A 10,422-nucleotide genomic window follows, 5' to 3' on the forward strand; every position below is an offset into this window, starting at 1 on the left:
CTACAAGAAATTCACTATTTTTTGACTACCAAAATAGTCGGAAAATACCTATTCCGACTACTTTCCGACTGATTTAGAGTAGTCGGAAAAAGATAGGTCGGAAAATATTTTCCGACTACAGTAGTCGAAAAATATTTTCCACCAAAAATTAGAAAATGCAGCTATTTTCCGACTGAAGTAGTCGGAAATTAAGAAAAAACTATTATTTATTTTAAAAAATATTTCCGACTACTGTAGTGGGGATATTATACAAATAATAATTATCTATTAGTTATTTTATTGTATTTTCCGACTACAGTAGTCGGGATCTGTATTATTCTGGCCTCATTTTTCGACTATTGTAATCGGAAAATCATTATGCTGAGCACAATTTTCGACTACAGTAGTCGGAAAACTGGGTTGAAATTTGACAAAATACTGCCATTATATTAGCACATCACCTGTCAAATGCAAAATATTATAAATAACCAATTCAACAAGCCAATTCCAACTAAGCAACCAACTCAACCAATAAATTTCAACTACACAACCAATTCCAACTAAACAATCTAATAATCAAACCAACCAATTCCAACATCAACAAACAAACATTCAAATCCCATAATATCAAACCAAAACATTACTTAACGTCTAAATATTCAATATCAAGTCTGAGTAGCTAATACATATCGACACTAATATAAAAAAGTCTAAACATATATATATATATACCACACTATTCAAATCTACCATAAAGTCTAAATATAAAATTTAAACATCCAAGAACAGTAATCAACCTTAAATCACTACTACACATCAAAATCAGTCTCTTCATCATCATAAAAGTGGGGCATGTTTTTTTTTTTATGTATTTATCCATTCTAGCAATGTGAGCTTCGGCCGTCTCACATCGTTTCGACAACAACTCAATATTCTTTTGCATTACTCCCATTTCTTCCTGATTTTGCGCAGTAGGAGCATCCGAAACTAATGGCGATGGACGAAAAGAGGAAGGATGTTGTACTCCAAGCCCGTAAACTCTTCCTTTGGATACACCACCTACTACATCCGTCCATATTGAAGTCATAACATCGGGTGACGGTTGGATTGGGGTACCATCATCAGAAGTAGGCTGCGTCTGACACCATTCATCCAAGCTTCTATGATATCCATCCTGAAATAAAAGTAAAAAGGATTATATAAATAAATCAATATCAAAGTGAAAATAGTCTTAAAGGTATGATCTTACATATTGTTCCGATGCACGTGTCTCAACCCATCCTTCCCTTGAACCGTCTTTCTTCTTTTTCTTATGTGTCTCCGCAAAGACCTCAGCATCAGACACTGGTCCCCCTTTTAACTTTTCCTGCAATAAAAAATGTAATTTTTCTAGTGATGTCCAAATAAATGTCACATCGATAACATTGTGTCTCAAGTGAAGAGTGCATAATGCGACAAAAGTTAAGAGGAAGTGTATATATATATAAGGATTAAGGACTCATAAAGATATCATCAACAATCTAGAGTGAACTTAGACCTACTGCATAAGTGGATATGTCAAACAACTCAGCCAGAAATTAGCATCTATAAAATGCAGCAAATTAATTTGCTAATCATCAGTTTCATTGTAAAGTCTTGTTTTTTCTTCAATATTCTTCTTAAGATGGCCTTCTATTCGCGATTCCGTTGTAGTTTCTATTATCGCATCAAATCTCACTTATTCTTTTGTTTTTATATGGCTAAACTTGTGGTATATGTATATTATGCCATGCTTTTACTTATCTTAGAACCCCTGTTTTCTTGGGTGCCTCCTCATAGTTATAACTTTTTATTGCTTGGTTGGCTATTAACATAATACTATCTTCAAATAGCATTTATGAGGAAACCTTTCTCTGTACTATTAGTCTGTTCATCGACAAATAGAGTAAACAAATATGGGTTTTAGGAAATCTCTGATTTGGACGGAATGGAGTAGAGGGATGGAAGCTAAACATCACTTTCTTTTTTGCTTTCTTCTTCTTCTAGATCCTATGGCTTTGAGTTCTTGATGATATGGTTACAGGATTGTGTGTATTAAGTTTCAATTATTACACAAGAATGAACTATTTTTTTTCCAAAATTCATATCTTGCTCTTGGTATTTTTTTTGATAAGATAAGTAAATATTATTAAGGCAAGTACCAAGATGGTACTGCAAAAACAACATAACTTGCACTTGGTATTGTCCTCCTGGTATCTCCTCTCTAGACATGTCTCCGAAACCAGAGACACAGATGCCAAAATCGACTAGCATATATCTAAAATTTAATAAATCAAAACAACATGGCAGACTCGTGTTTGTCATTTGTTTGTGTTGGTTTTGGATATGAATGTGCTTGTGTCTGTCACTTGCTTACGTTGGATCTAAATATGAGTCAATTAGATGACAATGTTTGGTTTCCGTACTTCTAAGTACACTCCTATATATCTGTTTCTTTTCTTGGTGGTGGGAAGGAGTTTCTTCTTGAAGCCATCAGTTACTACTCTGATATATATATTGTGCTTTACTAAGTTTGTGCATTTGATTATGTATGCAGATGTACACATTTTTGACAACAACATTGGACACTCTGGTGCTGCTGCCCAGTTTTATAAAATTCTTTCGACAAGCCAAGAATCATTCGTTCTCGCCTGGAACATTACAGTCGTCTTGTCTCTATTAATGTTTTCACTAATTAGACTCTCTTCGGCACAACTGTATTCGGACTACTATGAGAAATCTTATTGACCTATCAATTGAAATACAAAATTGAAAATTTTCAACTACATTTTACTCAATGAAAAGCAATAACAAAAAGAAACATCAACAATAGAAAGAGTAAACTAGCTTAGTACCACAAGCCCTAAGCTATATATGTCAATTCCCTAGATCAAACTAACGCGAAATATATAATTTTGCTTTAATTATTTAGGCCTTCTGTGTTTTCCTATGTTTCCCTTTAGTTTTTCCTTCTCACTAACAAAAAAGAATATGAGACATGAACAATGCATTAAAAGTCACATGAATGCATTAAATCTTCTTTTGAAATTTTAAAGCTTTTAAATAATTTATAAAGAAGAGTTGAGAAGAGGATGACATAGGAAAAGTAAGTGAGAAATTAAGCTCTCTAGTGAACATTACCAATCTCTGTCGATGCGCAGCAAAACTCATAGATCCCCCAGTGTGCAATGAGCCACCCTTTTGAGAGGCTCGGGCTGGCTTTGCTCGTTCACTCTTCTCCTTAAATTCAACACTATCCCATATTGCTAAAAAGTTTATCCACACATCTTCTCTTATCCAACCAGGCTTCTTATTCTTTTCTTGAGCTTCATACAATGAATTTGGAATCAATTTTTTTGCTTTCTTCTCGTAGACATGTTTTATTTAATTGTCATATCGTTTCTCCCACACACACTTAGTCTGAAAAATAATTAAATAAAGTTGAGTGAAATTGGATATTTGATATATAATTTAAAAATAAGGTTTATACGTACCATAAACTGATTCCACATTTTATCTCTGATATCATATGAAATGTCTTTCCATCTACCCCAAGCATCAACGTAAAGTGGCTTCATAGACTCTGTAACCATATGCGCAATAGCAAATAAAGGGAAAAACCTGCATTAAAATTAACATATGTAAATTGTATATTCAACAGAATAAAAATAAACATAAGGATTACTTACCCATCTTTCTCATCTGGAACGATTGTTGATACCCAATTTTTTTCTGTATATTTTTATATGTAAAATACTTTCAAAATAGCATGTATATACATATATAAGTATGTCCCAAGGTTTTACTATTTTTTTGTTAATTTTTATAGATTTGTAAATCTATTTATTGCCCTATTTTATCAAGAAAAATCCAATAATTATCCGCAAAATTATCATTTTGAGTGATTCACTTATTGGATTCTCATATTTATATTAACATATAGCTGGCATAACTTTTGCATATTTTTACAAATTTATTTAGTATTTTTAAAGCTAAATTGCGTATAATTGCGATATTAGCCTATTTTAAGATTTAATTATTTTTATAATTATAAAATTGACTCCAGTATTTTTAATTTGATAATTACGTATTATTAATCATTTTAGTACCTTTAATTTATTTCCAGAAATTATTTTACTATTTTTATAAAATAAATAAGAGAAAAATGGCTATTTAAATGTTAGCCCTGTTTATTTTAATTTTAGCCTTATTTGAACCTCCAATTGAACCCAATTTTAAACCCAGTTACCCTGACCCAATCCCTATTTTAACCAACCCAAACCCAACCCTATTAAACCGTCCCACCTACTCAATTAATCCAGGCCGTTGATCAAAATGATCAACGATCACCAAATACCCTTTCCTTTTTTAATCCCGACCTACCCCCTAACCCTAACCATTTCACAACCCCAGCCACCTCTAAAACGCTCCACTCTCTCAAACTCTCTCGAGTCTTCTCAGAACCCTAGCCGCCTCTCACCACTTCCACCGTGAAAGCCACCGGAATCCATGGCTTCCAGGGCTATGTGAGTCTTATACCTACCTTCTGTTGCTCTTACACACCTGATCTCTAGAGATTCAAGGCCTGACCTTGAAGGTTTGTACCCAGACCTCTGTCAATTCAAGGTTCAACGGTCATCTCCGGCCATGCTCCGACGTACCATGGTTATTTGAGCCTGATTCTGACCTCTCTAACTTAGATCGGTGACTTTTCAAAGCCTTTCTCATTTTTAGGGTTCTTCTGAAACCCTAACCCTTCGAGGTTTTCTCCAATTCCTTTATATCTATTGTGTATCCACGCTTTCCTTAAGATCTTAAACGTTTTCCTGACTTTTCTTTCAAAAACTACTTCCAAAATCTTTCTTTTCCGATCTAGGATTTTCTGAAAGTATTTAAGTATTTTCTAACTTTCGTTTTCCTTTTATGTGTATTTGCTTCTACTGGGTTCTTGTATTTTCTTCTACCGTGTTCTTACGTGCTTCTTCTACTGTATTTTCCTATGCTGTGTTCTCGTATGCTTCTCTACTGTATGTTTTCTCTACTGTGTTCTAACATATTTCTCCTACTATATTTTCTTACTAAGTTCTTAAGTTTCCTTATTAAGTTCCTTTTACTGAGGCTCTGTTTAAAGTTTCTTCTAAAATTTCTTAGCATGTTTCTTCTATTGTTCTTATCAGTCTTCTCTATTATGTTTCGTATTAGCTTCTGCCACTCTATTTTTTCTTTGAATTCCGCTACTATGTTCTGCGTGTTACTTGCTATCATTATTTTCTCATGAGTTTCTGCGGCTGAAAGAAACATGCAAGAGGTTTCATAGAACTGAAACCTCTGAGCCTGTTTCGATTACTTGCCTTCTCATCTCTGTACTTGATTCAAGGTGGAAACCCTAGAATTCAGGGGTTTTGCCAAGTTTGATTATGTGATTTAATTGAACTAGAGTTTTTATTTCACAACCCCTAACTCTTTCAGACCAACTTCGAGTCTTTGAACCGAGTTTGGACATCCGTGTTTGCATATGATTCTGAACTTTGGTTAAACTCTTCTAAAACTCTTTCTTCATTGGATATTTCTATTGATTTTGCAATGACACCACAATTTTTTTCATGCTTAACATGTTCGCATGCTCCTTATATATGATGAATTTCCCTCTAAAATGGTTTTCAAATTTGCAATTAGTTCAAACTTCCTTTTGAATATGGCTTGATTGATTTCTTTCCATTGTTTGCTGATTCTCCCTGTTACTCGGCCTAAGTTAAAACCCTTCTTCATCTTTTCTGACTTGGTTCATTTATGCAAAATCTTAGACTCTTTTGATTTACTGTTTATTAATTGATTTGCTTACCTTATTTGCACAAACCGTGTATTTCAAAACCTTGTCCTTAAATAATCTTTTATATATTTGCCCCTAATTGCATGCTGTGCACAAAGTGCTTACTCAATTTCTTTCCTTAAATGGTTTTCACCCGTTTGAATCTGAATCCCTTAATTAAGGGAAGCCTTATGTAATTGATTGACAATCAGTTCCTTAACTATTTTTCTTGCCTTATTTCTGCCTGTTTTTACACTATAAAAGGCACGACCCTCTTCACACACTACAACATCAGAATCCTTCTGAACTCATATTCTCTCATAATAACATTCTCTTCTTGACAGCACTGTGGCCTGTTTTACAAGACTTACTGCTTTCCTTTACTTGTTTCCCTGAAAACTGGTATGTCCTGATTTAATTCTTAGCAACACAACAATGTGTAGTTACTGCTTTTGTATCCATGTTCATCTGCTATTTCTGTATATCTCAGCACTTAAATTAGCATGTTGATTTCCTTCTATGTGTTTTGTTATGAACCCCCATTCCTCTATCACCCCTGTGTGTTTTGAGTGGTGACTTATGGCATGGAAATGTAAGTTGTTATCCATGAATTAAGTTTGAACCACTGGGGTCTTGACCTCTAAGCAAACAAGCCAGAGGGTGTGCCAGCATCTCCCATTGCTGGGTATGCCCTTCAGCCTGCTTTTCTGTTGCCTCTTGCAACTTCCCATTCCCCTATACCCTTATGTGTAATGATTTGAGCTACTTCCCTTTTCCGTTTTCCCCTTTCAGAATCCTACTTCTGCACTTGCACTCTCTCTTAGTCCCTAAGTTCTTCCCCCCTCTTGTGAGCCTTGCCTTGGGACCTCGAGCTCCTTCTGAACTTGGACATCTGAGGGCTGGCCCTTCCACACTATACTATGGCTTAATCCGTGATACATTTGGGTGTAAGCACTGCCCGGAGTTCATATGAGACTCTTAGGGATGTAACGATCCGAACGGTCGTTTTGCCTTTTAGAACCCTGTTCCCTTAAATAAAACTTCTCGTGCTTGCTTTAGCTAACTTACGACTTGCGGGGGTGGTTGGTTTGGGAATTGGAATAGTTTTGAGTAAAATATGTCCATTTGATTCTTTTGGATTCTCTTAAAAGACCAAGTTTGACTTTGGTCAACATTTTGAGAAAACGGACCCGGATTCGTGCAACCTGGGCGTGTGTCCGGAAACTGAATTCCGAGGTCCCTAGCCCGAGTAATGAATTTTTTATTAGAAATTGTTAATTTGAAGTTTTAAAGAATTAAATAAACTAAGTAATCATTGATTTCCTAGGTATCAGGCTTGTATTTTGGTTTTAAAGCTTGGTACAGGTCCGAAATATCATTTAATACTTGCCCGTAAAATTTGGTGTCAATTCGAGTAGTTTAAGGGCGTTTTGGCCCGTTAGAGGGAAATTAAGAACTTGAAGTTCATAAGTTTGATTCAATTGGTTTTAGGGGGTGAATCCTAGATTTAGCATTGTTTCGGGTGTTCGGAGGATTCGAGTAGGTCCGTCTCGTGATTTCAGACTTGTTGGTATGTTTGGGCGGGGCCTGGTAGCCTCGAGCTTCAATCGGACGAGGCTCGAGTGAAGTGAAAAATTTGATAAAGGGCTGAAGGTTGCTGCTTCTGTCATAACCACATCTGTGGTTCTTGGACCGCAGATGCAGGACCGCAGGTGCGGCCCTTCCATCACAGAAGTGGCCCAGGTGGCCAGGCCACAAAACCACAGATACAGCTCCTAAGCCACAAAAGCGGCTCTGCAGATGCGTCCCTGAGACCTGAGGTCGGGATATCATCAGCTGAAGATTCAGGACTCGGATGTTCCGAAGACTGCGTTCCGGACTAGATATGGCCACTATGAGTTTTTGGTGATGTCTTTTGGCTTGACTAATGCCCCAGCAACATTTATGGATTTGATGAACAGGGTATTCAGGCCTTATATTGATTCGTTTGTCATCGTCTTCATTGACGACATCTTAATATACTCACGTAGCCTGGGGGAGCACGAGCAGCATTTGAGAGTAGTGCTTCAGACCTTGCGAGAGCAGAAGCTATATGCTAAGTTCTCCAAGTGTGAATTTTGGCTGGAGTCAGTGGCATTCTTGGGGCATATTGTGTTCGGAGAGGGTATTAAAGTGGATCCCAAGAAGATTGAAGCAGTTCAGAGTTGGCCACGTCCTACCTCAGTGACCGAGATTAGGAGTTTCCTGGGGTTAGCAGGTTACTACCGGCGATTCGTGCATGGCTTTTCATCTATTGCATCACCTTTGACTAGATTGACCCAGAAGGGTGCTCCTTTCCGTTGATCCGATGATTGTGAGGAGAGCTTTCAGAAGCTCAAGACAGCCTTGACTACAACACTGGTTCTTGTGTTGCCTTCCGGTTTGGGGATGTATACCATATATTGCGACGCTTCACGCGTTGGCTTGGGATATGTATTGATGCAGGAGGGGCGAGTTATTGCATATACTTTGCGTCAGCTAAAGGTTCATGAGAAGAATTATCCCGTGCACGATCTAGAGTTGGCCGCAGTTGTTCATGCTCTTAAGATATGGAGGCATTATCTGTATGGGGTGTCATGTGAGGTTTATACCGATCATCGGAGCTTGCAGCATATATTCAAGCAGAGGGATCTTAATATGAGGCAGTGCAGGTGGCTTGAGCTACTGAAGGATTATGACATCACCATTCTTTATCACCCGGGCAAGGCGAATGTGGTCGCGGATGCTTTGAGCAGAAAGGCGGAGAGTATGGGTAGCTTGGCATTCATTCCAGCAGCGGGGAGGCCACTAGCCTTGGACATTCAGTCCTTGGCTAACACACTTGTGAGGTTGGACATTTCAGAGCCCAGTCGAGTTCTTGTATGTGTGGTTGCCCAGTCTTCATTATTGGGGCAGATCAAGGCCCGACAGTTCGATGATCCACACTTGGCGGTTCTCAGAGAGACGGTGCTTCAAGAAGGTGCCAAGGAGGTTTCTATTGGCGAGGATGGTGTTTTGCGACTCCAGGGTCATCTATGTGTTCCTAATGTTGATGGTCTGAGGGAGAAAATTCTAGAGGAGGCCCACAGTTTGCGGTATTCCATTCATCCGGGTGCCACAAAGATGTATCGTGACTTGGGGCAGCATTATTGGTAGCGGAGAATGAAGAAGGACATAGTGGAGTATGTAGCTAGATGTCTGAATTGCCAGCAGGTCAAATATGAACACTAGAGGGCGGGTGACCTACTTCAGTAGATGCCCATTCCAGAGTGGAAGTGGGAGCGCATCACCATGGATTTCGTAGTTGGGTTGCCGCGGACCTTGCGGAAGTTTGATTCAATATGGGTTATTGTGGATAGGTTGACCAAGTCGGCTCATTTCATTCCAGTGGCGACTACTTATATAGCAGAGGTATGCTCAGATCTACATTCGGGAGATAGTCCGGTTGCACAAGGTACCTGTGTCCATCATATCATACAAAGGCCCTCAGTTCACTTCCCATTTCTGGAGAACCGTTCAAAGTGAGTTGGGGACCCGTGTAGAGCTTAGCACAACATTCCATCCTCAGACCGACGGGCAGTCGGAGTGGACAGTTAAGATTTTATAGGATATGCTTAGAGCATGTGTGATTGACTTTGGAGGGCAATGGGATCAGTTCTTGCCCTTGGCGGAGTTTGCATATAACAACAACTATTAGTCCAACATTGAGATGGCTCCATACGAGGCTCTATATGGTCGCCGTTGTCGTTCTCCTATCGGGTGGTTCGAGCCTGGTGAGGCCAAGTTGTATGGTATAGACTTGGTACAGGATGCCTTGGATAAGGTGAAGTTGATACAGAATAGGCTTCGTGCAGCTCAATCCAGAAAAAAGAGATACACGGATCAGAAGGCGCGTGACGTATCATTTATGGTTGGCGAGAAGGTTCTCTTGAAAGTCTCGCCAATGAAAGACATTATGAGGTTCGGGAAGAAGGGCAAATTGAGCCCAAGGTTTATTGGTCCCTTCGAGGTGTTAAGGCGAGTTGGGGAGGTTGCCTATGAGCTTGCTTTACCCCCCCAGTTTATCGGGAGTTCATCCAATTTTTCATGTATCGATGCTTCGGAAGTATCACGCCGACCTATCCCATGTGGTGGACTTCAGTACTATTCAGTTGGATGAGAGTTTGGGTTATGAGGATGAGCCAATTGCCATTGATGATAGGCAGGATCGCCAATTGAGGTCCAAGAGGATTTCTGCGGTGAGAGTCCAGTGGAGGGGCCAACCAGTCGAGGAGGCGACCTGGGAGTCCGAGGAGGACATGCAGAGAATATATCCCCATTTATTCTGTAGTTCAGGTACCTTTCTATGTCCGTTCGAGGACGAACGTTTAGTTAAGAGGTGGAGAATGTAATGACCCGACTGATCGTTTTGCCTTTTAGAACGCTGTTCCCCTAAATAAAACTTCCCGTGCTTGCTTTAGCTAACTTACGACTTGCGGGGGCGGTTGGTTCATGAATTGGAAGCGTTTTGAGTGAAATATGTCCATTTGATTCTTTAGGATTCTCTTAAAGACCAAGTTTGACTTTGGTCAACCTTTTGAGAAAACGGACCCGGATTC

At 38.9% G+C, this 10,422-nt stretch overlaps 1 protein-coding gene across 1 annotated transcript; it reads left to right on the forward strand.

The window, feature by feature from the left end:
- Positions 1 to 9,533: 9,533 nt before the first annotated feature.
- LOC138870510 (uncharacterized) lies at positions 9,534 to 9,983 on the forward strand. Its single transcript, XM_070148319.1, has one exon. It carries the CDS (start codon positions 9,534 to 9,536, stop codon positions 9,981 to 9,983), a length of 450 nt encoding a protein of 149 aa, XP_070004420.1.
- The last annotated feature ends 439 nt before the right edge of the window (positions 9,984 to 10,422 follow it).

The sequence above is a fragment of the Nicotiana sylvestris genome, chromosome 6, assembly GCF_000393655.2.
Source record: "Nicotiana sylvestris chromosome 6, ASM39365v2, whole genome shotgun sequence".
Classification (NCBI taxonomy): domain Eukaryota; kingdom Viridiplantae; phylum Streptophyta; class Magnoliopsida; order Solanales; family Solanaceae; genus Nicotiana; species Nicotiana sylvestris.